This window comes from Ictidomys tridecemlineatus, chromosome 4 (genome assembly GCF_052094955.1).
Source record: "Ictidomys tridecemlineatus isolate mIctTri1 chromosome 4, mIctTri1.hap1, whole genome shotgun sequence".
NCBI classification, from domain to species: domain Eukaryota; kingdom Metazoa; phylum Chordata; class Mammalia; order Rodentia; family Sciuridae; genus Ictidomys; species Ictidomys tridecemlineatus.
Genome location: NC_135480.1, coordinates 80,874,738 through 80,901,407, shown reverse-complemented (window position 1 = coordinate 80,901,407; position 26,670 = coordinate 80,874,738). Strand labels below are relative to the sequence as shown.

The 26,670-nt window shown below is 40.8% G+C and overlaps 1 protein-coding gene across 3 annotated transcripts in view; it reads right to left on the bottom strand.

Annotated features, from left to right (window-relative positions):
* Amotl1 (angiomotin like 1) overlaps positions 1–26,670 on the bottom strand; it is a 130,189-nt gene that overhangs the window by 84,993 nt on the left and 18,526 nt on the right. The window contains exon 1 of one of the 3 annotated variants that reach the window (XM_078046887.1): positions 9,287–9,413. The exons of 1 other annotated variant lie outside the window; for it this stretch is intronic. Coding sequence is in view for 1 of the 2 variants with exons in the window: in XM_078046886.1 (XP_077903012.1) it covers positions 9,093–9,141 (49 nt within the window). In the remaining variant the exon portion in view is untranslated. Of the gene's footprint in view, positions 1–9,092; positions 9,414–26,670 lie in introns of those variants that run through there. One more of the 3 variants, XM_078046886.1, reaches the window with a different exon arrangement.

Genomic DNA, 26,670 nt, shown 5'->3' with positions numbered 1-26,670 from the left:
ACAATGACAGGCCCATAGTCTACCCCCTTGAATTTAGGCAGGCTTAGGAGACATGGGCCAACAGAGAATGACAGAAGTGACTCTGTGACTTTCAGGAATGGATCACAAAACATGATGCAGTTCTTGTCGTGCTTGCTGGAATTCTCACACTTGGAAGTCTGAGCCACCATGTAAGATCTGTCAAGCCTAAATCTGTGAGGAAGACAAAGGAAGGCAACCTACAGGCACTCCAGTCAGCAGATCAACCTAGCCCAGGTGCTGGACATGTCAGTCCAGCCCCAAAGCACTCAGGCATCCCTACCCTCAATCTCGTTCCCCCTGAAGTCCCAGGCATGGTAGGACAGAGACAGGACCTCTCACTGTGCCCAACTGGACATCCAGATCCACAGAATCTGTAAGCACAACAGGATATTACAACAGTAACTGCAGCAATCATGATGCTAACTCATAAGTCCTTCAGTATGTCAATGTTTCAGATATTGTTCTGAGTTCTTAATATGTAATCCTTATAATCATCTTTAGAACTGGATATTACTATTATCCTATTTATCATATGAAGAAACTCTACTTAACAGACAGGTTAAATAACTTGCCCATGACAATAAGGCCAAAGACTGCCACAGCCATGCTGTGAATACAGGTTTCCAGCTCTGGAGCCTTAACTATATTAAGATCTAAGGATAATGACTAAAGTCAGAAAAAGGTATCCAAAGAACACAGCACAACTAGTCCATGGCCCACCTCAACCAGAAAACAGGAAGGATACATTAAATCGTACCTACTAAATTTAAAGAGGTTTCTAGAATGAGTCAGCCCCACAATTCTATTAATCTCTCAGTTGCTCCATGCCTTCCATATCCTGCCAATCTTTGTATTTAGTCACCCTCCCAGCAGAGAACTCTTCCATGCCTCTAGAAGTCATGGTATCTGTAATTTAAGCCCATTTCCTATTAATAGGTTCAAAGCAAAGACATACTTGAAAGACAGCTATGAACCATTCCCCCAACTTCTCAGAGCAGAATAAGCCCCATTCATTTGCATTGTGTTTTCTAGTATCATACTACATTACATTCCTTTTAGAATATTAATTTTACAGGAGCAAAGGACATATAACTCATACCTAGTCCAACCCCTGGCATAGGACAGACCCTCAAATATCAGAGGAGTGCACTATATCCTTGTATTGTATGCTCACCAAATTCTCCACTTCAGGATCAACTTGCACCATTCAGTCCTTCATTCTACAGATATTTACTGAGCAGTGAGTGCTTCTGTATCCAAATATTTGCCTAATTTATAGTCCTTCCAAGCCCAAGAAATGTCATGCTCTCTAATGTTTAGCACATACCTTCCTCTATAAGGGAAATTGAAAATATGCAAAGTAAATTCAATCTGTATATTCATGATGCTGCCTAAAAAAATAATAAAAATAAAGACTAAATTCGAAGCTACAAAACATGTTAATTTGAGCAAACTTAATTATACATATCCATATTGTGTTCCTAAACTATTAATAAAGTGTTCATAGTCACTTAATAAATGTCATTAAAATGTATATTTGCATTTATTTCAATTTTTTTCTCCAAAGCCCTGAAATTTATTGTGGAGAAAGTTAAGAAAAACTTCAAAATTCTGGAAAATTTTATGTGCTCAACGCAGAGCTAAGAAAATCCATAATTTAGAGTAGACCTTTTTAGACTCTCTATTCTTACTTTCTTGATGTATCAAGGGTCAAATCTAAAGTCAGCTAAGATGGATTTATTCTCCACTATTCAAGCAATTTATCACTCATTTTGATCTGCCAGGTCAGTCAATACAAATAAGTCAAATCAGATTATGCCCTTTAACAAACCTATAAAGCAAACCTAATACCCTGGTTATCTTCATGGTTTATGTAAAGGGGTTTGTGATGCTTTTTGTATTACTTTTCCCAGTGTCTTAATTTAGGCTTACTGTGATTGCAGAAGGCATTATCCTTGACTCTCCTAGCTAGATGAAGGACCATTAGACCATTTCTCTTTTCAGAAACGAGGTTGGTTTAATATGTGTTCTGGAATGAATTTAATGCTGTACATAGGGTATAGACTCCTCCGGCTTCCATTAATTTCGAAAAATCATGTTCCTAGTCTCCTTGCCTGCCCTTGAATATTTAAACTTTCCCCAGATCACCAGGATGAGCAATCAATTTAACTGAAATGATATATTCAGGGTTCAATCCCTGGGGAAATAGGAACTTAGCAGGGAATTTCATGTACTCTCCTTTCCATATAGGGGGCTCAATCACAAAACATTTGGCTCCCAGAGCCCTTCTCAATATAGCCAGTATCAGGAAGGAAAAGGCTGACCCGCACCTGCTTTGGGGGGTTATATTCCTGATCACAGCACCTGGGGTCACCAACAGAGCTGAGAAGAGCTGAATATGCCTCCTTCCTCCCTGGCACTTGGCCACAGGGCATGTTCACAGCCCCATTTCACATGGAGGAAGCAACCTGAGCGTGGAAGACAAGACATCTCCCTTGTCTTGCCTGGCCTGTTCTAAAAAGGATGGAGGAAAAGTGGGAGAAGGCAGGGAAAGGAGGAAGAATAGAATCGATCAGAAGAGATGTGAGAAAAGAGAAATGGGAAGGCCTGACTCCAAGTCTAAGGGCACTACTCCAAAGAGACGGAGCATTACAATACAATAAAAAAAAAAAACTATTCTGTAAGTGCTATACCTTATGCAGCCCTTTCATGCTCCTTATCTCATTTATGCCCCTCGATAACCTTGGAATGTAAGTATTTAACAAATATTTTATTTCATAGAGGCTAAATGACTTCACCAATGGCTTATCTACTGTAGCACAGACCCAAACATGGCATGTTTTCCAGGTAGTGAGAGACAACTTAGGGAGGGAAAGCCATGGTCAGGAGGGAGTGTGGCACAAAAGAGCAATCAGAAGAGAGAACACAATGATGCATATTGACTAATCATTTTAGCAATCAATCTATTCCAAACTTGAGTCTTTAAAGATAATCAAGACTTGCTCCTCAGTGTAGGTCCATTTAAAAGGGACTATCTCTAAAACAATGGTTCTCAAAGTATGGTCCCACTACCAGCAGCAGCATCACTTGGGAAACTTTTTAGAAATGCAAAGTCTCAGGCCCTAAGGCCTAGAAATAGAATCTCTGGGACTAGAGCTCAGCATTCTGTTTTATCAAGCTGTCCAGATGACACTGATGCCCACGCATGTTTGAGCACAGCCCTAGTATTTTACATCTAATACCCCCATTGGTTTCCTCTGGGATACAAATAACTTGCTCAGTGAGGAAGGGGAGCTGCCCATTATGATGTTTGGGACAGGTCCTGGTGACATCAGCTCTGACTTATTGTACCCAGGATAACAAATACCATCAACTCTCAACCAGCCTCATTCAATAAATAATATTTGATACCTGATACAATGATCAGACACGAAAAGGTAAGTGCCTAAGAGTGAGAACTGGAATTCAAGTTTCTCGGAGCAAAAGCATATATGAGCACTATAAAACAATGTACTTTCCTGCTGTTTTAGTAATAATCACAGTAGGCATTTACTGAAGGCCTTCAACGTGCCCAGCACTATGCTAAGTATTATATATGCATTATTTAATTTTACTCCCATGCAACTCCGTGGAATAAGAACTATTACTGTACCCATTTTACTTATGAGAATTTCAACAGGTGAAATTCTCCGATGTCACACAGCAAGGAGGTGGCAGAGTCCAGGAAACAAACCAAATATATCTGTTCTTAATGCCAAATACAACCTCTTATTTCATTTTACCATATATTCTAACTCAACCAATTCAATTTTATTCTTAATCTTTATGTTACCAAAGTTTTGAACATTGTGTTTTTCACTTGTGTCTTAAGCTATCATGCCATGTGCTATTTAAAAAGTCCTCAACCACTCCATTTACCCCAGGTCCTTCAGCATACACTCAAGAATTAGAATAACTCACACTAAAGAATAAATGCCAATAAAGATGTCAAAAACCTGGATCAAAGACAAGAACCAATTTTATTCCCACCATGCTTGGGCAACATGCCCACGGAAGCTCTCTCTGACCACCTGGACCAAAGGTAGCCCTTTCTGCTCAGTGGTCCCACAGAAGATCACACATCTCTATTATGGTACTTAGTACATAGTAATGTCTACACACAACCCCACTGATCTGTGAGCCCCTGAGAGTAGAAGCTCTGCTTGATAGTCCATGTGTACTCTTCCAGTGCATGAAATGCCTAGTCAACACTTTTAGAAGGTGGTTTATAAGATCATAAGACATAGAATCCTTAAGAAGGATAAATGTGAGGTACATTTTAAATGTAAAATTTGTAGAAGAAAACACAAGAGAAAATATTTGGGCCCCATATGCCTAGTCAAAAATGTACTTAGATATGATACCAAAAGAACAAACCATAAAGGAAAAAAAATCAGTAAATTGGACTTCATCAAAATTAAAAACTTTTGTTCTGCAAAAGTTTCCAGAAAGAAAATGAATAAACAAGCCACATACTGAGGAAAATATATATGCAAGCCACATACCTAGCAAACGACTTATATCTAGATTATATAAGAACTCTCAAAGCTCAACAACAAAATAAATAATACTGTCAGAAAAGAGGCAAAAGACACGAATAGAGATTTTACCAAAGAGGATAAACAGATAACAAATAAGCACATGAAAAGATGTGTAGCATCATGAAGCCATTAGGGAAATATGAATCAAAACCACAAAAAGACTAAATACCAATTAGAACCCCTAATGCAACCAAAAAAAAAAAAATACCAATGACAACACCAAATGCTGGCAAGGATGCAGAGAAATCAGATCTCATACATTGCTGGTAAAAATGATACTTGATACAGCCACTCTGGAAAACAATTTAGCAATTTCTTTAAAAACCAAACATATACTTACCACATCATCCAGCTATCGTACTCCTGGTCTCTTATTTCAGAGAAATGAAAACTGTTATCTGCACAAGAACCTATATAGGAATGTTCATAGAAACTTTATGCATAATAGTCAAAAACTGGAAACAACACAGATATCCTTCAATAGGTGAATAGTTAAACCACAGTACATCCAAACCATGGAATACTGCTGAACAATAAAAAGGAACAAAACAACAGATCTGAGCAAAAATATGGACGGATCATTATGCAGAGTGAAAAGCCAAATGCAAAAGGTGACATACTGTGTGGTTTTGTTTTCGTAGTATCAAGATGACAAAATTACAGATATGGAGACCCAATCTATCGGTTACTACCATCATTCAGGGACAGAGATGTAGGAAGAAACAAGTATAATCTTGGAGGTGATGAAATACTTCTATATCTTGATCACAGCAGTAGTTACACAAATCTACACATGTGAAAAAATGTATAAAAGCATACACACACAAATACAATTGTATTCATGTAAAACTGGTGAAATCTGAGTATGTTCTGTGGATTGTACCAATGTCAATGTCCTGGTTCTGCTACTGCACTATGATTATATAAACTGTTACCAATGGGGGAAAGGGTAAAGGATACAAAGGACCTCTCTACTATTTTTGCAACTTCCTATGAAATTTTGATCATTTCAAAATGAAAAGTTGAAAAAAAAAGTAAATACAAACATTTTACTAGAAACAAAAATAAGTAGGATACAGTTGCAATATTGGACAGTTAGGTTTCAAACAGCGGTTTCAACATACACAGTAGAACAATAATTGTTTTTAAAAAATTAAACCCAATTCTCCAGAGTTTTAACAGGGATACATTTCCTAACACTTTAGAGTTACTTTCCTGCTCCCTCCAAAAATGGAAAGAAAAAAAAATGCCTGGTGTGAGAACCCTCTAGGGAACCCAGGAGTTCTGCCTCAAGTGCCTAAAATGAAGGCACTCTCAGTTTCCACAAGACCTGGTCACAAGACAGAAAAAAGAGCCTCACAAGTGACAGGAGAAGGCCCCCAGCACATAAGCCCAGGAGAAGAAGTGACTTCCTTCCAGCAAAAGTAGCATACTGTCCTACCCACAATGGCCAAGATTTACATTGTGCCTCTCCTCCAAAGACAAACCAAAGTCAAGCCAACAAAATTAAAACCAAAAACTCACTAGGCAAACAAACAAACCTCAACAATCTCAGACAATTTCCAATAAACCTTGTAATCAAATATGTCCTCTTGCTTGACCTCCATACTACCCCTTGCTTTTCAAGGATTCTATTACCTACTGAATTTTGTATCATTAAAAAACCTCCAAAACGAATGAAAAAAACTAGGAGAATAATTATTGAAAACACTGCAGACTTTCCTGACCCAAGTTTCCATGTGCATTTAAAATGCAGACAGCCACCAAAATAAGGAAAAAAAAAAGTGTTAATGTGGGAGAATTTTACATATAAGAACTACTAACAGGTCTTATAAAGTTTATCTTACTGGCCTGAAAAATCAAACTTTTACAATGTTCACTAACATTTCTCTTGTTTTATGTTATTATTTGTTTGAAGTCTTACATTACAGACTTTTGTCAGTTTCAAAGCATTTTCACAAATGACTGAAGAAATAGGCAGCACAGTACCTAGAGGCTGTACTTTGCAACAGAACTCTCAACAGAACTCTCAGCAGACAGAAGTTGACTAATTTCCATTGGCCATGGTTCCCCCAGGCCCTGAGTCCACAATCTCCACAGGGGTGCACATAAGAAAAAGCAGAGCTTTCTACATGGAAGCCCCAGCCTAACTGGCCAAGAGCAGACACTCTCAAGTCTAATCAGCAGAGTGCCTTCCCATAAAAATCATTCACATTTCTGCATTCATGTGCTTTTCTTCATGACAGCACTTTAAAATCTCATTTAAATTGAAAGTCCTCCATTAGCTTCCATGAAAAGATGTATTTTTCAGTGCTTTGATCTCTACATGCCCTTCACTGCATTAATATTCTTCATTCTCCACCATCTGCACAGAACCGAAAAGACCCAGACTTGTGTGAATTTTAAAAAGAAAGAGAAGAGAGAGGGCAGTTACAGGGGCAGCACCTTCTCTCCTCCTGTCCACCTGGAAGTTTATAATTTATTTTTTAAAAAAAAGAAAAGACTTATACAAAGGCAAAAATATGGCTGTCCAAGAACTAAACATCTTCTCCCTTCCTTGCTCCCCTCCAGGCCCCCCCACCAGGTGGAGAAGAGCTTCCACCTCTCCACATTCTAGCCTTTTTCATTCTGCCCAAATCAGTACTTTCTGCCCCTTTATTTTTCAAAACAACTCAAAATGTATTTAAGTATTATTCCCACACTGTTCTCATAAAGAATGTTCATACTACATAGATAATGCTCACAGTACAGTTCTAAGAAGTAAATTTTTCGTTCCTCTAGATTCTTCAAGAACTTGCAATCCAGAGATCCCTGACTATGAATCTGGGTCTGACGTCCGCAGCTGCCCTAGTCCAGAAGTGTTAGGCAGCCAGGGGAAATATTAGCCTCTTTGGCAGGGACCCAAAGCCCGGTTTTGGAAGCAGGGAGCCATGATTGTTCAATATTTCAAGCCCTGACTTTTCGCTCCCGGAAAAGGAAGGAATTTTTTCTGGAATTGTAGCTATTAATATCCCTCTATTCTGGTTTAATTCACTTATGGTGAACAGGTTAACACAGGTTTGAAGTAGTCAAAAGATATTTTCGGGGTCACAAATGGCTCTCATGACCCCCTACTCTCACCACCTCTAAGGACTTTCATAAGCAGTTTAAAACTCTATTCTCTAGACATGCCTGGGGGGGAGGGGGTGGGGCGGGGGAGGGGGTGTGGGGCAATCATATCTCCACAGAGTAAGAGAACAGAGGGACCAAGGGGACAAGCTGTTGTACCCAAATCTCAACGCTTCAGAAGGCCTACATGATCAGGGACCCTGTCTGCTGCAGCCCTCACTAGCTCGGCTAAAGAGTATTTGCTATGTGCAGACAGTAAACTCACTTCGAAGACAAAATGGCAAAAAACCTTCAAACAAAACTGGAAGGGGTACACGTTAGCAGTCATCAAACAAGAACGAGTACGAGGAGTAGAGCGAATCGAGGCGAGGCTGGGGAGCTGCGGGAGAGACCCTGGATTCAAGGCCTGGGGTTCCGAGAGGGAAACTTGGAAAGCGCGTCGAGAGTTCAGTCCAGGCAGAGGCCCGTGAGGTGCGCGCCAAGGCTCCTCGGTCCCTCCAGCCTGGCTGCCCCGGCCCCAGCGCAGGGCCCCCGCTCCGCTGGGGTGTCAGGGGCCGACGTGCCAAGCTCCCTCCTGCCACAAATGTCACATTCCAAAGAAAAACGGTTCCACTTGGAAAGTTTAATTTTTCACCCTCTTGAAACCCGATTCTTTTAAAGGCAGCACTAACAGACCAAAGAAAGCTAGATCTAACTCCCAGTTTGTCAAAGAAACTTGTCTGGGGAGAACAAAGGAGCAGTGGCTATCGCGATCTGAGCCTCGGGGTCGCAGCGCTAGCTCTTCGCCACCCGACTCGCCAGAGCCGAGTCCTACGTGCTGGCAGGAAGGGTCCACTCCGAGCGCCCGAGCGCCCGAGCCCGTCGGGCCGGCCAGGGCGAGCCTTTGTCTATCGCGGAGGGAAGAAGCCACCCGACAGTCCTTCCGCCCCCTCCCTCGGCGGCCGGAGAACCCTCGCGGGTGCGTCTAGGAGAGGCTAGCCATATGGCAGCGCCCCTCCGGAAAAGCCACCCCCGCGTCGGAGGCGCGCCCGCACCCTAGGGCCCACCCGGCCGAGCTGGGGAAGGCAAGTTCCCAGTGTCCCGCGGGGCGGCGCGGCGCTGAGATCCCGCCCGTGGGCACCAGGGATCTGGAGGGTGGCACGGGAACCGGGTTCTGTTCTTTTTTTTTTTTTTTTTTCCTTTTCTTTCTGGGTCCCTGGGTGGACACCACCGGGCCCCCAACGCCGAATCGGCTGCTCAAGCTGCAACATCTGGAAGGGACTCTGTCCCCGGCCTCCAGGAGGACCACCCCCCCCCCCGCCGTCTCTGCTGCCCAGAGCAGCTGGTCCTTCACGTGGGAGACTCGGGGATGCCCTCCCCACACCCGCAGCGGAGGCCGGTTACCTTTCACCGCAGGCTCACAAGTTCCCCGGCGCAACTTTGCCCTCCACATGAGGCGATCATGGCTAGTTCAGTCCCGCAGCGGGGGAAGACGGCTGCCAGGCAGCTCTCTGGGCATGGCGTCGGGCAGCGCCGGGAAGTGGTGCCTGACAATCAGCCCCATTCACACAGGAAGGGGGGAAATGCCAGGGCTTCACCTCCAGTCCCAAACCGGACAACCGCAGCTAGGACCTAGAGCGTCCCGCGCGCTCCCGCCGCCGCCCGCGCTCCGCGCTCCTCGCGCGCTGGCCAGGGAGGGTCGCCCGGACTCGTCACTGTAACCCTACACTCCACCCCCGCCCCAGCACCGGGCCGCTGGGCCCTAGAGCCCGTCTTCAGCCACCCGCCACCCCTCCCGGGACCGCGAGATTGCCAGGCTGAAATTGCCCTGAGCTCAAGCTGACGTGTCTCCCTGAGATTTTGGAGGGCCACTGTTCTCCCTTGTTTTGTCCCCTGCGGCGTTTTAATTAATGCCAGTTCTTCTTTCGATTTTGTCTTCCTTCCCCCTAGGCCATTCCCAGCAGAATTCTGTTTCCGGATCTGCTCCCAAAGTCCAGGTTAGGTTCTGCTTAGGATGGGTTTTTTCCCTTAAGTGGAATTTACAGGTGGACAGTGACCGCACATTTCTCAGCAATTCCCAGGCCCCAGGGATTCTGTTACCCACTGGTACTGGGCAACAGGCTGCTATTAGATGCTCCATGTGAGGACTAGAAGAGTCAAAACAGAACTTACAGTCCTAGATACTAAATGTATCCTAGCACTGAACAATTCTATGGCCACAAACTCTGGGCCATTATCTGCCCGAAATAGCGGCAAAGAATGCAAATGACTCTGGCAAAGTGTTTCTGATAATGCCTCATCTCTTAAATCAGGCTGTACTAAGCAACACTTGGCCCTTACCCTATTATACTCTCTGCCCTGATCTGGGGTGCCCCTCCTGCCCCCTAGCAATAATGCCTGGCTTCTGGGCAGCTCTGCTGCTCAGAGGAGAGAGATCAAGTAACAGAATACAATTGCTGCCCACCAGGTTAGTAAGAGCCTTGCCCTTCTCCCCTCTCTTTTGTCCTTGACAGGCCTTCAAGGACTCCTGCCTGGATTGTGACACCCTCCAGTCAATTCTGTCTGGTGGGGTTGTGAGTCCTGACAGCAGTCTATTCTTCTAATTCCCATGATGGCCCATCTGATTCATATCCTCTGCTGTAGAGATACAGTCCAAATGGCACTCATTAAACAATTATTTTTCAAATACCTACCCATTTAAAGTCTCCTACCCTAGCACTAATAGCACACAAAAGAAACAGAGCAGCTAAAAAGCCCTTCAAATATGTGTTGTCTACTTAATAAGACAAAGAAGAGAAAGGGGGAAAGCAACAATGCAGGAGATTGGAGACTAGAGATGCTTGGGAAAGGTGAAAAGGACTAGCTTTCTGCAGGAGAAATGAGGCAAATAGTTTGGATGTAGCAGGAAGAGGAGAAGGCACCACTAGGCAAGAGGAGGCTGAGCTTAGACAGAGCTGAATACTTGGGAAGAAAGTATATATAGAAAGAAGAGTTTTTACTAGAAAGGGAGAGAAAACAGAATAACAAAAATCATAAAAATGTAGAACTGGAAGAATAAAGAAATTATCAACCAAAACTTTCACTAGGCTGAAGAGAAATTACGGACCTGACTGTTGAATTGACTTGTTGGATGTGACAGAACAAATTCAGCAGCAAAGCCAGAAGTAGATCAGACTTCTACCTCAGTGTGTTTTCCATCACACACTGTAAACCCTAAGTACAATTTAAGAGTTAAGACTATATGCTACAGGCAGTGAGCAAACAAGATTCCTAGGGCACAGGGGCACACGCCTGTAATCTCAGCTGCTTGGGAGGCTGAGGCAGGAGGATCGCAAGTTCAAAGCCTTGTGAGACCTTGTCTCTAATATTTTTTAAAAGGGTTGGAGATTTGGTTCAGTGGTTAAGACCCCTGGGTTCAATCGCCAGTACCAAAAAAAAAAAAAAAGATTTATCAATTCACCTTGAATTTATATCATTTCAGTATAGATTGGAGACAAAGAGATGAATAGAAAAATAGAGAAAGAAGAAGGCTAATTTACATATTTTAAAATGAAGTATGAGTCACCATTCTGTAATCTGGGAGGCCAAAGAATTTAGCATCTAGAACTCTAGAACAAAATAGTCTGGGGCTGAGCCCCTCCTTATCTGTGTGACCTTGGGCTAATCACCTAACTTCTCTAAACTTCAGTATTCTCCTTTTCAAGGTAATGAAAATAGCACCAAGTTTCACAGGGTAGTTGTAAGTATTGAATAAAGTAACTAATGCCAAATGCTTAAAACAATGCATATGTAGTACTCAGTATATCTTTGCTCATATTATTTCAGTGAACTTTCCAAAGGCCCAGTGAGATAAGGAAAGGATCTGGGATAGTTACAGAAAACAATGCCCTGTTAGGGGAAAGGAGACAGAAGGAAAAAGATACCATATCTTTGAAGATAACGAGTGATTCCCATGATGGCACATCTGAAAAAAGTCTTTGAAGCAAGATTTTACTCTTTTCATGATTAGATGAACATCATGGGGAACAAAACAAGAAAATCAAGTTAACAGAGTTTAAACCTGAATCATAGGAAAAAACAAACCACTCTTAGAAGAAAGCGTCTTAAATGATGAAAAAGCTGAGTTAGGAGGAACTGGTTTGAGAAAGATGTTGAGTTACTTACTGTAGGCAACTTTAGGTAAGACATCAAGGACAGATGTATAAAGAAAAAGAGAGATACAGTTCTGAAGATCAGTTTACTTGGAAAGTGCCCACAACTGAAAAATGGGGAAAGAAGAGGCTAGAAAAGAAAAAAAGCTGGGGAAATTTAAAGGCATAAAAGCCAGAGGTGGTGTCAAAAAGTTGGTCCCTCTTAAAAGACAGTAGAATGAATTGGACATAACTTTCCTATGCTCACATATGAATACACAACCAGTGTAACTCCACATCATGTACAACCACAAAATGGGAAGTTATACTCCATGTATGTATGATATGTCAAAAGACATTGTACTGTCACGTATAACTAAAAAAGAACAAATAAAATTTTTTTTAAAAAGAAGTTGGTCCCTCTAACGGATGCTAGGTATTCCTAGATCTTCAGAAGACATGCTAGGCACAGCTTTGAAGGCTCATGAGTCTTTGACCAAATTAATTGATCCTACTCTCCTCAAATTGATTCCAAGTCATCAAAGGAATGGCAGCACAGGCAGAAAACTGCCTGTGCCGTTGTCCCCCTCCAGTACCTTAATATTTCCTCAACTGTTAATAATCTCTATATCAGACACAGAAAATGAATAACTTTACATCAAATACACCTGAATCTATTACTCAGGAACTGAGGTTTGAATTAAAGACTAGAGATTTGATTAAGATGTTACCAATATCAGCATTTTCCAATAGTATATTTGGTTTCAGATTCCATTTTTCTTTTTTCTTTCTTTCTTTTTTTTTTTTTTTAAATCTAAACACTCTCTAAAGGTCAGCGTCTTTTCTAAAGTTACCCAAATTGGCATTTACTAACTCCTAGGGAAGTCAAGAAGGTGATTGGCTAATTTGAGCTCTCTTTGAGACAGCCCAGAAAGCGGCCTTTAACTCCAAACAGCACAGGCACCTGGATGTTCCCCATAAGCACAGAAGCAGGAAGAAGAGCAAGGTATCAGGCATATGGGTAGAGGACAATGAGCAAGGCCTTAGAGTTCTAGTCCATGTTCCAGTGGTTTCCAGACACAGACAGTAACTTAACATGAATCTCAGATTTCTTCCCTGCAAAAAAAAAAAAAAGCCTAGGAGGTAAGTACCATTATCCTGGTACTTTCTTCCTAGGCTTTAATTGTGAGAATTAAAAGGAGTAATACATATCAAAGTGCAGGGCACATTCTGGATTCAGTAAAAAAGTTAGAAACCCTTCCCTTGTCCTCCAGTTTTTTGAAATACAAGGACTTAAATGCCCTATTAAAATGTGAATCTCCTTCCCCTCCCACTTTTTTATTTATTTTTATTTTATTATTATTTTTTTGGTAGTTGTAGATGGACAGAATGCCTTTCTTTTATTTATTTATTTATTTATTTATTTATTTAGGTACTGGGGATTGAACTCACTGAGCCTCATCCCCAGCCCTATTTTGTATTTTATTTTTAGAGACAGGATTTCACTGAGTTGCTTAGTTGCCTTGCTTTTGCTGAGGCTTGCTTTGAACTCGCTATCCTCTTGTCTCAACCTCCTGAATCACTGGGATTATAGGCATGTGCCACTGTGCCCAGCTCCCCTCCCACTTTTCATAGCTTTTACATTACAACACTAAAAATCTTTTTAAAAATTTTTAAAATTAATTTATTTATTTTAATTAGGTATATATGACAGCAGAATGCATTTTGATTCATTGTACACAATTGCAGCACAACTTTACATTTAAAATTTTTATTAAACCAGATGAGGTTGCACATACCTATAATTCTAGCTATTCAGGAGATTGTAGCAGAATGACCATAAATTCACAAGGTCAGTCTGAGCAACTTTGCAATACTCTGTCTCAAGATTTAAAAATAAAAAAGGCTGGAGGTGTAGCTCAGTAATAGAGGACACCACCACCACCACCACCACCACCACACACACACACACACACACACACACACACACACACACCACCCTAGGTTCAATTTCTAGTACTTCCACACACAAAGTAATAATAATAATAATAATACTAATAATAATTCCTTGCTAATTATTTGACTGGATGAAACTTAAGAACTGGACATGGCCAGGTACAGTGGTGAACACCTATAATCCCAGTGGCTCAGGAGGCTGAGGGAGGAGGATCAAAAGTTCAGGGCCAACCTCATCAATTTAGTGAACTCCTAAGTAACTTAGGGAGACTGATCTCAAAATAAAAAATAAAAATAAAAAGGGCTAGGGGTGTGGCTTAGAGATAGAAATACCCTTGGGTTCAACCCCCAATTAAAAAAAAAAAAAAACTTGGCCCAAGCTTGCTAGAAGGGAGAAGACTAATAGCAAAAGAAGAGTGGATGAACATGACCACAAAGGAAGGGCTACTGCACAGCCTCACATAGGACAAGTCATGATGGTTAGTAGATCACAATTAGTGACCATTGAAGGAACAAACCAATAAGTGAATGCAATCGGGCTACCTTGATCAAAATGCTTGTTTTGCTTCTAGAAGAAGGATGTTTAAAAGTCCAAATTCTGTAGTGCTTTCCAAAGTGTAATTTTTAAACAACACGTATCAAAATTTGAATTTCTCATGTGCTACCTCCAAGTTCCAGAATGTTGAACAGTAGAGTCCTGGTCCTGGAGCCTGCTCAGTAATTCCTAGCACACTGGAGTTTCCCACTGGATCACTGGGGTCGTGGTGCTCTTGCAATTCTCTTTCAGAAGCATTTACTACTTCAGAGCTAATAGCTAAAGGTAAAGAATCACGGTTGACAGACTGGAGTCCAAAACCAAAGCATCTTGGGAGCATAGAGGTGTGAGTGATTTTGCACAGAGGAAGAAGGGCAGGTTCCAAGAAATCCAAGTGCTGAGGGAAGGCTGTTTCTAACAAAAAAATGTGGACACAAGAAAGGAAATCACACATTGCAGTGTGCTTCTGAATACTTTCTTTTAATCTCTTCTTTTCTAAACATAAAATGGTCACATTGATACTGGTTTAGGTAACTCCTATATAGCAGTCCCCCTTCATCTGTAGTTTCCCTTTCTGTGGTTTCAGTAAACTTGGTCAACTATAGTCCAAAAATATTAAGTGGAAAATTTTAACTGTGGTCCAAAAATATTATGTGGAAAACTATAGAAATAAAAAATTCATAGGATTTAAATTGTATACCCTTCTTAGTAATATAAATAAAATCTCTAACAGCCCTGCTTTGTTCCTCCTGGGTTATGATGCATCTCTTTGTACAGTGTATCCTCCCTGTATACATTACCCATCCATGTAGTATAAAAGGTTTTGAGATGGAGAACCACTTCACATAACTGTGATTAGAGTTATAAAATAGTATAACTCCTATTTTATATTGCTTATTATTGTTTATCTCTTACTTGCCTAATTTATAAATTAAACTTTATCATATGTGTGTATGTATAGGAATAAACATAGTATATATAAGGTTCAGACATTTGGAATGTATCTTCCTTCGATAAGGGAGCACTATTGTATTATCACCAGGCAGAAAAAAAATTTTTTTTCAGTTCTCTGTTTTACAAAGACAATAGTTGGGGTGTTTTTTCATCCCTGCTTGTTTCCAAATATAAAATTATGTTCTTGAATAAGCTTTTTTCCATAGCACATGCCTCCTCTAGAGATTCTAACACAGGCCTTGCGTGCATCTTATATACATATACTGTTGACAGAGGCATAATTCAGGGAACACTAGGAGTGCCAAGGCAGAGGTACTGGGTGTGCATCCCTGGGAAGAAAGGGAAGACCAAAGGGCCACACTGACTAAAAGGGGACAAAAGAAGAAGAAGATGTGGTGAGCAAGAGGGAAGACACACAAGAGATAGCTCTGTAGCTACAGAAATATCAGGTGCCTATGAATGAGGAAAACACTCTTAGGGACAATTAAATGTTATATAACAGACTGGATCATTTGAAAACTCTGCTCTATTTACCCAAGAACTCTGTATAATTATGAAGAAAGCTTTCCCAAGGAGTTATTTATTAAGTATCTACTAAGGGCCAGGCTGTGTGCTACCACCCTATTCAGGGAGCTTGGCTCCTTTGTTAAGTTACTAATCTGAGTCTGGCCTGTCTGGATGCTTTTAGTTTCACAGTCATAGTGACACACTGGTCTCTTCTTGACTCACTGCTTTTCCTATGTGCTAATTACCTAATATGAACTAAACACATAATCTGATCTATATAAAAATCAAGAGACAGAGAACAGATATGATCATATCCAGAGAAAATGCACTTACACCAAACAGGTAAGGAGAGGTAAAGACAATGCCTCAAACAAACCTGAGATCAGATCCTGAATGAGACAGAGTAACCGTGAATATTAATAACCTGGTATATAGTAAATATTATATATTTATATCTCTTATATTACATAAAGGATAATTATTCTGATTATTTGCTATTTTTACTATTGCTTGGAGTAGTGAAAGCTTAATATTTTTTGATTGATTGGTTAATTCAGGTGTTCTCAGTTTTAGGCACCTACTGACATTGGGGCTGATGATTTTTTTGTGTGTGTGAGGAACTGCCCTGTGCATTATGAGATAACTTCTACACACTAAATGCAGATAGAAACCATCTATCTTTCAAACCCAGTTATGAAAACAGAAAGTCTCCAGACATTGTCAGATGTCCCATAGGGGACTAAATTGCCTCTGGCTGAGAACCACTGAGTTGGGGATTAATTGATGATACCCAGTGTGTGGGATGGGGAGACTCCCAAGGAACTAACCATATTGATCATCCCATTGACTTATTGGGTGAAGCCAATTGCATACTAACAGGAAACAGCCTCAGTTTTGTTCACCCTACAATATGTGATGTTATGGTAATTGCTCCCTTGTTCTCTTTTCATGAGCAAAAACCTAATCATGTTTTAGCCTTTTATTTCCAGTGATGATGTAGACACATGTTTTGTTTCTAAAATGGGAAGCATACTGAGTTTCTAACACAACAGCAATGCAAAGCTGCTATTAAAAAACGAAGATTTTCACAATAAAGGGAGAGAATTTAGATCAGAATGTTCACACTGAGAGATTTCAAAGGATCATAATCACCATTTTGAACAGAATGCTTGGATGTTTTATTCTGAAAATGTCTCCAGTTTGGAGTTAGAAAGAACAGCCCCTCACAACCTCTGCAGTAATTCCAGCTCTTCCCTGCAAAGATGCACTACAGACCAGTAGGTCTTACACTGTAAAACCAGAGACAGGTGAGTGGAGAAACTCCCACCTTTCCTAATGGCTCCAGTCACTGGGAATGATTCAATTTAGGAGAAAATAAATATTTTACAACATAAACTCAGAGCAGAAAGGAAAGTTAAAATCCACATGTTAGTATTCTATAATCTAGAAATCAGAGAGTATTTATAGTGCATCTGTAATAGAACTAGTATCATGCTAAGGGAAATTGTTTTTAGAAAAATTCACAGTAGAGAGAGGAATAATTAGAAATAGCAGGGAAAAGTTATTTCTGGAAAAGTCATAAACAGAATAACTAAAAGGACTGTAGAGTTTGAAAGAAGGCAAAGCTTTTTTAGAACTATGATGGATCATTCATTCATTCATCTATTCACTGTATCATTCATTCAAAAAACTATTATTGACTTCATTGATAAGCCAGTTATTCTGCTAGATATTTGAAAATTCTTTTATGGGCTCTGACTTACTAAATGCACACAAACGAATCTACAATAACAAATCTAAGGGCTAAGTGTGATGAAGAAAAGGAGAAGCTGTAAATGGAGAAGGGTGACTGCTTAGAGGGAATAAGAAGAAATTTCTCCAGGATGTAAGATTTAAATAGATACCTACAGGACAGGACATGAAGAAGCAGAGAGAGTATAACAGCCAGAACAATACAGCATGTGCAGAGATCTGGAGGCAGAGAATGTGAAGAATTTAAAGAAGGCAAAGAAGTACAGTTCTTGCAGTTGTCCTGTACTGAGCATCCAGGTATGGCCCGGGAAGAGTGCCTTAAGACTACTAACAGGGGCTGGGGATGTGGCTCAAGTGGTAGCGCGCTCGCCTGGCATGCGTGAGGCCCGGGTTCGATCCTCAGCACCACATACCAACAAAGATGTTGTGTCTGCCGAGAACTAAAAAAAAATAAATATTAAAAAAAATTCTCTCTCTCTCTCCTCTCTCACTCTCTCTTTAAAAAAAAAAAAAAAAGACTACTAACAGTCTCCTTTACCAGGCTGTCTAGAAATGGTCCCTTTTTATTTAACCTTTATGAGGCAAGGCATGTAAAATATAGGATCCAAATCATCAGAGAGAATAGGAACATCAGAAAATGACAGCTGGGGACGTAGCCTAGAGAAGGAGTGCTTGCTTTGCATGCATGAGGCCCTGGGTTCAATCCCCAGCACAGCAAAAAGGAAGGAAGGAATAAAGGAAGGAAATAATGGCCAATCTAGAATAAGTAATATAAAATGATTAAATAGAAACAACCTGCAAGTAAGCTGCACACTCTATGTCTTTTGCCACAATGTCTACCCAAAAGATGTCCTCTCTCCAGAGGCTTCCAGGGAATCCTGCTGAAAACAGGGGAAGACCCAGGATCCTTCATGCCATCAAGGCAGTGGTCCTTAACCTTCAGCAGCATTGGAATCATCTGAAGAACCTGTTAGAGATTGTTGGGTCCCACCCGCAAGTTTATGACTCATTAGGTGTGGGTGGAGCCCAATAATTTTCACTCCCAGGTGATGCTGGTGCTGCTTGTCCATAGACCACATTTGAGAATGACTAGGTAGGACATACAGGAATCCACATTTCTGTGCACCAGAATCCTATCCTAAATGAAGAAACAGTCAAGAAATATTGTAGGAGCAAAATGATCAAGACCCAGTTTTCTGTCTTGAGCTAGCATGCATGGAGTGCCCTTTCTGCGCCTGTGGATTCATACATTATCTGATTTCATCAGCATATAACACTCAGAAAAGAGGTATCATTGCCCATGTTTTACAACCGAGGAAAGGAGGCTAAGTGAGGTTGTATGGGTTGCTGAGATAACATGGATAACAAGCAACAGAACCAGGATTCTAGCTTGTTAGTGTGAGCTCTGGTTCTTAGCCACTATTTTATGTTGCTTCCCAGCTCATCTGTCCCTTACTGCCTACCACTCAGCACTCTGAAGTCAGACCTCAATGTGGTGAGTGATGGGCTAGAGTGCTAGAGGTTTTCGTGGGACCTGAACTTGCTACAAGTTCTTCTCTTTTCTCCTGAGAGGAAGTGAGATCTGTGGAGCCCTCTACATAAACAAGATTGTATACAAATATACACTCTGTCTTTAAACCACCAGAGGTGATTTCCTCACTCTGGCAAGCAGTTAAATATTTAAAAACATACAGACTTAACAAACAGATGGACCTATGATCAACACCCCTCTGCCACTTACTAGTTACCTGATATTCTCTGAATTACTTTTCTAAAGCTCAGTTTTTTCTCTTTTCATAAATAATAGTCATATCTGCCTTCATCAGTTAGTCAGTCATGTGTAAAGCTCTTAGTATAATGCTTAGCACACAGCACGTGCTCCACAACTATTAGCTGTTGCTATTAACCTGTTAAACACTTTCTTATTAAACGTTGCCATTTTGTAGGAGTTTTAATTATTGATGGGCTAGACGCAGTTTCTTTGGTTTACCTCTATTGAGTTTGGGATAGGTGCAAGAAATGTGAGTGATGAACAAGTTGATTGGAGTTCATCACCCCACTACCTTCACAAATTAAAAAAATTCAAGATACTTTAAAAGGCAAAATGTAAGTTAATAAAGAATTAATTAGGAATCAATTATCTGACTGATATCAACATAGACCAAGTATCAGGTCAGGTTGGATGTGAGGTCATGTGTTTATTTTTCAGGCTTGATTTTAAGTGAAATATTCCTTACCTAGAAGGTACTTAAGACATTGAGAAGGGTAGGAGAGGATGAGAACCAGACCACTCCTACCCGGAGAAGAGAAGGTTAAGGCATGATAACTTGAGAGATTTCAGATAGGAGGAAGGGCTTATTTTATATTTGCTCCATGACACCCTACTGCAGTGGCTTTCAGAGAGAGTTAACAACTCATGGGTCATGAAATCAAATGTCTAGTGTTGTGAATAAAAGATATAAAATATAAGGGGAAATTCCAAATGCAGAGCATGGTAATTGCTACCATGAAACTTGTTTAGTTACATTTATATTTGTATGTGTAGGTTCAAATGTAATACACATTCTTTTGTGGGTTCTCAGTAAAAAAAACAAATGTTTGAAAGTTCTAGAAGGCAAAACAAGGACAACTGAGTAAAAGAAACAGGAAATTGGTTTTCAGCTCTCTATAAAGAAACTTTTATAATAATGATCACTGTAGCATAATAGACCATGTTTTCTCTGGAAGTAAGACCCTCTCCCTACAAAGCCCCTCAGAATAAATTCTAGAAGAGGTGCAGTAACATGCAGGAATGAGGGATGACATGGGATATTCACTCCGTGAGGACACTAAGATGCTCTGACTTTGCAGAACAAAGTAGATCAGACCTGACTTTCGTGCTTGAAGAGAGATTGGAACATATCAAAACTTTAATATATAGACTCTGAAACCAGATAACCAAATCAGGGAGAAGGGATTTTCTGTGTTTACATATATTATACAGAAATGGGTCATACCTCAAATCCCTAAAGTTGTTTAGAATTTCCACTGTAGGAAGCTAATTTCTAGTATGCATTTTGTAAACGAGATGATATAATAATACACCCACCAGCAAACAAGTCTCACTGTTGGAAGCACCTAAGTTGAGTCAAGTGGAAACTGAATACCTGGTGATATGGAACAGAGCCATGTTTTACCACATCCACTAAGAGAGTAAGCCAAAATTCAATGCAAAGAGCACAGCATCCCAGATGTCACTCCCTCACCTAGGAATGCCCCACGAAAAAAATGATACCAGTTAGATTTGATTTTCAGATAAGCAACAAAAGTTTTTTTGGTGTAGTATATCCCAAATATTGCAGGGGACATATTTATACAAAATATTTTCAAATTTAATTGGGCTTCCAATGTTTTTATTTGCTAAGCCTGACAATACTTACCCATCAAACCTGGACTCTCTCTAAAAACTCCTTTGGAGGATTCCTCAGTCTTTCATTTGGTAAAGAGCATAGAATGACAGCTTCCAGAAGCTGACAGTAGCAAACCACCACCAATAATGGCAATAATGGGAAAAGGAGTGACATGCAAATGAGCAGGTGCCACAGCTTTGACCCAGTGAGCAAGCCAAAGGGCCTTTTAGGAATAGGACAGCAGCTTCTGTGAAATATCTGCACATGCACAGCATTTGAGGAAGTCCATAACAAGGTTACAGTCCCACTTTATAGACTTTCCATGCTAATCCAGGATTAGGTGAGGGAGGAGACTCAGCTTCATGGATTATTCCTGTGCTTGAGCATAGATGAGCTCACTGTCGCTGCCACTAGTTGTTCTCAGGAGCACCTGGTGCTGTTCATGCCCTGTGCCATTTGCTCTTGCTGGTCACACTGTGAAGAATGGATCTCATCCAGGAAGCCTGCCTGGCCTCCCCTGGACCTCCATAGCTCAAATTGGTTCCTCTTCTCCAGAGACCTATGCCCCCTTGCACTCACCAGAATAACAATTGCAATTACTCAGGGAGTGCTCACTGTGTACTAAGAACTTTGCATGTATTAACTCAATCCCTCCCAATAACCCTATGAAGTAGGTACAGTCATATCACTTTTGTTTGTTTTGCTTTGTTTTGTTTTGGGGGAGGACAGGAAATTAAACCAGGACTGCTTTTCACTGAGCTACACTTCCAAATCTTTTTATTTATTTATTTATTTATTTTAACTTTTTGAGACAGTCTCACTAAGATGCTTGGAGCCTTGCTAAAATGCTGAGATTGGCCTTGAACTTGCAATCCTCCTCCTGTAGTCTCCTAAATCACTGAGATTACAGGCATAAACTACGGCACCTTTCCCTGGTCTTATATCACCTAACATGGGGATACATTCTGAGAAATATCTTTTCAGGTGATTTCATCATCGTGTGGGCCTTACTAACTAACCTACTGCACACCCAACTTATCTGCTCCTAGGCTGTACACACACACACAGCATGTTAGCATGCTGAATACCACAGGCAATTTTGACACAATGATGAGTATTGGAGTATCTAAACATATCTAAACAGGAATGTTTGTACCAACGCTACTATAAACCTGTGAATAATGTGTTGCTCTATGACTTTAGACAGCCATAATGATACTAGGAGACAGGAATTTTTAGCTCCATTATAATGTTATGGGGCCAGCATTGTAGATGTGCTCTTGTGCGGCACGTGACAGTACTTGAATTCCTTTATCAAACATGAGAAACCCCAAACCCACAGGGTTAGACACCCTGCCCAAGTTCACATAGTTGGTTAGTGCCCATTGGCCTGAAAGAGCCAGGGTTCCATGCTGTAAATTTGATCTGCACATGGGTCTTTCTCTCTTGAGTTAGGTCACCAGTTCTTTGAGGGAAGGATTGAATCTGTTCACCTTGTGTTCCTGAGCCTACTTGCAGTGTGTGGCACAGGATGGGTGGTGTTGTAGCTGAGCCAGCCTATCCTTTGTAGTCAGATTATGGTTCAAAACTCTGCTATTGAGAATCAGGTGTTCTGGTGTCTTGTTCTGGAGTTGATGATGGTGTTAAGAATCCCAGCAATAGAGAATAGGTTTGCCCTGAAGTCCTAGCTCTACTACTAACCATGGTGACTTGGCAAGTTATCTAACAGGTCGAAGCGGCAATTCTCCATCTTATAGGGAGGGAAGTAATAGTGTCTGGCTCATCAAATTTTTGGAGATAATATGTAACTTCTTAAGGAGATACCTAGTACATGGAAAACACCCAACAAATTTTCATCTTTTTATTATAATGTATTTAATGATGTCATTTGAACTGGAGCAAACAAATTTTGGTAAATTATTGGCATTAATATTTCAAGTTTTAGATGTTTTTTTTATAAGGAGATCTTGCGAAATGTAAATCCCACCATTTAAATAATTGAGGGGAAATTTGTTTTAAAAAACATATTCAAAGGAAAATTTACACAACACTGAAAGAGTTCCTTGAAAAGGGAAGAAATACAGATGAGAAGTCTGGAACTGGGTAATCAGGATTATGATGGTCAGTTGTGTAGGCTGTCCATTGCACAATGCTAAGTGAGTGAATGGGAATGAATGAGACAGGGGAGTAGAGAGGGGAAGGGAGAGGGGCTAAAATCTAGCTTTCATTCTATTCACTAAGCTAGAAGTACTGATTCTGTTCTTCATCCACCTAGAGCAAATTCCTTTTTCTAATTTTTTTGATGGCCTTTCTTTGGTTTTGTGGTGGCTCTGGCTTTGCACGTTTATAGTTGATTTCCTTTTTCCTTTTCTCCTTTTGCAATGACACCTGAACCCAAGAGCAGAGGAGAAATGGCATGGCCTTCAGGGAAATGAGTCATGATTGAAAGTGATGGGGAGAGGGGAAGGGGAGAAAGAAATCCCCAGTAGGATGCAAATATTATTAAATGTAGATGGTTTGTCACTTCTACAGGATGAGAAGGGACCACTGTAGATGGAGGCTGCGGGTGGTCTCCTGGGGATAACCCACATAAGGGTCCAACAGAGACATAAAACTGGTTGTCTTAGTCCTCAGTCCTTAGCAAATCCCCAGATTAGACTCTTCCTTTGAGTCAGTGTGTGTTTGGCGGGGGAGGGGGGGGGAGCATGGCTTTTAGAGTCAGAGAGGTAATAGATTATTATTTTTTTTAAAAAAAAAAAAGGAGGAGGAAATCTAAGCTCTTGGATTGGCCAACCCCAAGGGCAGCAATAATGAACATTCTTTATGGTCAACAGCCAGTGCACAGAAAACCTTTAGGAGATAGAAACGAAGGAGCCCAGGCTGGTTCAGAGGTCCCAGCAAGATCCTTACTTGGCTCTCCTCCCTCCCCCACCATGGACTTCCGGATGATCATTCCAGACCAGGGTCCACTCCCACAGTTCTCTCCTCTGTTTTCTTAAAACCTGAAGTTTCCTTAAAATATTTATTCTTGAACAGTGAGTGACCTGAAAGTAGCTTTGACTTCCACTCTTCCCAGCAGTTTCTTTTTCTTTTTCTTTTTCTTTTTTTTTTTTAAAGCTCTGAGAAGTTGAAAATAATACTACTACCAGGTGGTCAGCCAGTAATCTTGCCAAAGATAGATTTGAGGGAACAAAGGTCACGGGAGAAGAGCATTAAGCCAAAATAAAAACATATATATATATTTTGACACTATAATAACCACCCATATGTGCCATGGTGGTAAACTTTCATTTCTAGCAATCCTGAAGAGGGGCCTCTCAGCAGGCAGCAGACAGCCAGAGACAGCAAAACCATCCCGGAACATCTGTTTCCTCCATTTTGCCAAGTTACACTCTTTTTTTTATCCCCTTTCATAATTTGACCTGTTCCATTTTCTGGCAGAGGGCCCTCGAAGGCAAGCCTGTGCTGTCTATATTCCAACTGAAGATGGGAAAAGAAAGGAGGGAGCAACTGGAGGAAGCAGGGGAGGAGACTGCCGTGGAAACAGAGGCAGAGACAAAGACAGAGAGCAGAGGAGAAGCAGGGAAAGAGGAGGGGTGAGAGAGAGACAAACAAGTGACATCGACTCAAGTCAACATGTCCACCCCGGGTAAAACTGCTGTGAGAGTGGGAGAAACAGAACCAAACGGGAAATATTCCAGAATGATCATCCAGGAAGAATGTGACCCAGAAACCATAATCATAGCATCCTTGAAGCCATCAAGCTGGTTATTCACACTTTTCTCTGAGTCCCAGCACACTTAACAATAAGTGAAATATCACTTTATGGGGAGTCACACTTATGTTTGATATTCTGGAACGACTAGCTACAATTCGACGTATTTCTAGTATGAACATCTCTTTGGCAAGATTTCCATCTTCGTGTGTGTGTGTGTGTGTGTGTGTGTGTGTGTACACGTGTGTGCATGTGTGTGCATTCTATCCCTGAAATCCACGCTCTTTTTTGTCGTTTGTTGTTTTGTTTGTGTTTTAACCAAGATAGTTAATCATTTATCTCTGAGAATTGTCATTTCCCCCTCCTAGTCCCTTCTTTCTTCCAACTACAATTCCTTGAAATCAAACTTCACCTCCTGGGCAAGACATAATACCATTTTGCAAACACATTTTAAGGGAGTAGTGATTCATTTTACACCCATGTCCAAGTGCATCTGCCCTCCATCTGGAAGTTGCATTTCTATACTCTACCAGAATTCTATCACCCTGCTCTAAATGCTACTGCAAAGGTTTTGTTTCCTTTGAAAGTGGGTCAGTGCCACCAGGAACCATGAGAGGTTTCATGTTCTGGGAAGTCCATGCAGAGTACAAGAAAAGAGAGAGAGAGAGAGAGAGAGAGAGAGAGAGAGAGAGAGAGAGAGAGAGAGAGAGAGAGAGAAATGAAGGGAGCTAAGAAGAGTTTTTATGGCTGTTGATTTGGATCCCTTTGTAGAAAATTCCATTGCAAATTGATTATTATTTGGCAGTCTGAAGAAACCAAAATATATACAACTTTAAACAATTACTATTCAGTCATTTATTCAATAAAACGGTCCTGAACTGACAGGTACAGCCAGGCTCTCGGCTGGATAAGTCATCCTTCCATAATTATGAGGGACTGGTTCTGGGACCATTGTATTAGGATATCAAAATCCATGGGTGTGCAAATCTATGCACATCCACCCATAAATTTTAAATCATCTCTAGATTACTTACAATACCTAATACAATGCAAATGCTATGTTAATGGTTGTTGCACTTTTTTATTTAGGGAATAATAGAAAAAATCTGAACATGTTCAATACAGACACCATTGATTTTGAAAAATATTTTCCATCCACAGTTAGTTGACTCTACAAATGCAGAACCCACAGGTACAGAGAACCAACTAAATTTTACATATACTACTTACTCAACACACAAAGAATCTCCCCAGGGAGGAAGACAGTTTGCAAATTTTTCTCCCTAGGAAACTGAGATTGAATCTAGAGACAGAGATTATAAATTTAATCTAAACCCTAATAAGCAGTGAAATATTGGGCAAATAATTTAGCTTCTATAAGCTTTTGTTTTCTCTTCCATAAAATGAAAATAACTCCATCTGCTTCACTGAGTTGTTCTGAGAATGAAATGGGAAAAAGATCAATCATGGAAGAGAATGAGTTGCCCAGATTTGGGGAACTGTAACAATGTTGAACTCTTCTGTGATTGTTTTATTGGAGCCAGGAGACTGGACCACACCCTTGTGGTAGGGTGAGGTTTCCTGTGAAGGGAATTGAATTTTCCACTGTCAGTCATCCTGAGAAAAAGCTGAACTGGGGTGAAAACTCCCTCCCCATCAGAAGCTATGTCTAGGGCCTGGAGAAGGATGGCAGGCAGGCTAAATCCCTGGAAATTGTTCTGTTTGGAATGCAAATGTGGGTAACAGGATGTAAATCCCACACTGGTAAACTGGTGTAATGTTTACATGTGTAAAGTTCCTGGTACAGAGTAGGTGCATGGTAAGCCTGGTTCCTTTTTCCTTATTCATCTTCATGTCAATGGGAGGGAGAAAACTTTGGATATAGGAAGCATCTGACTCAGAACAGATGTGTTCACAACTCTTGAGTCTTTACACATTATCCTGTTCCCCGCAGAGTGGGGAAGAGGCAGAGTGGCAATATGATTTAATGTATATGGCAAACATTAAATCTTTCAGAAGGTTTTGGCCATGCCTGAAGGTATCA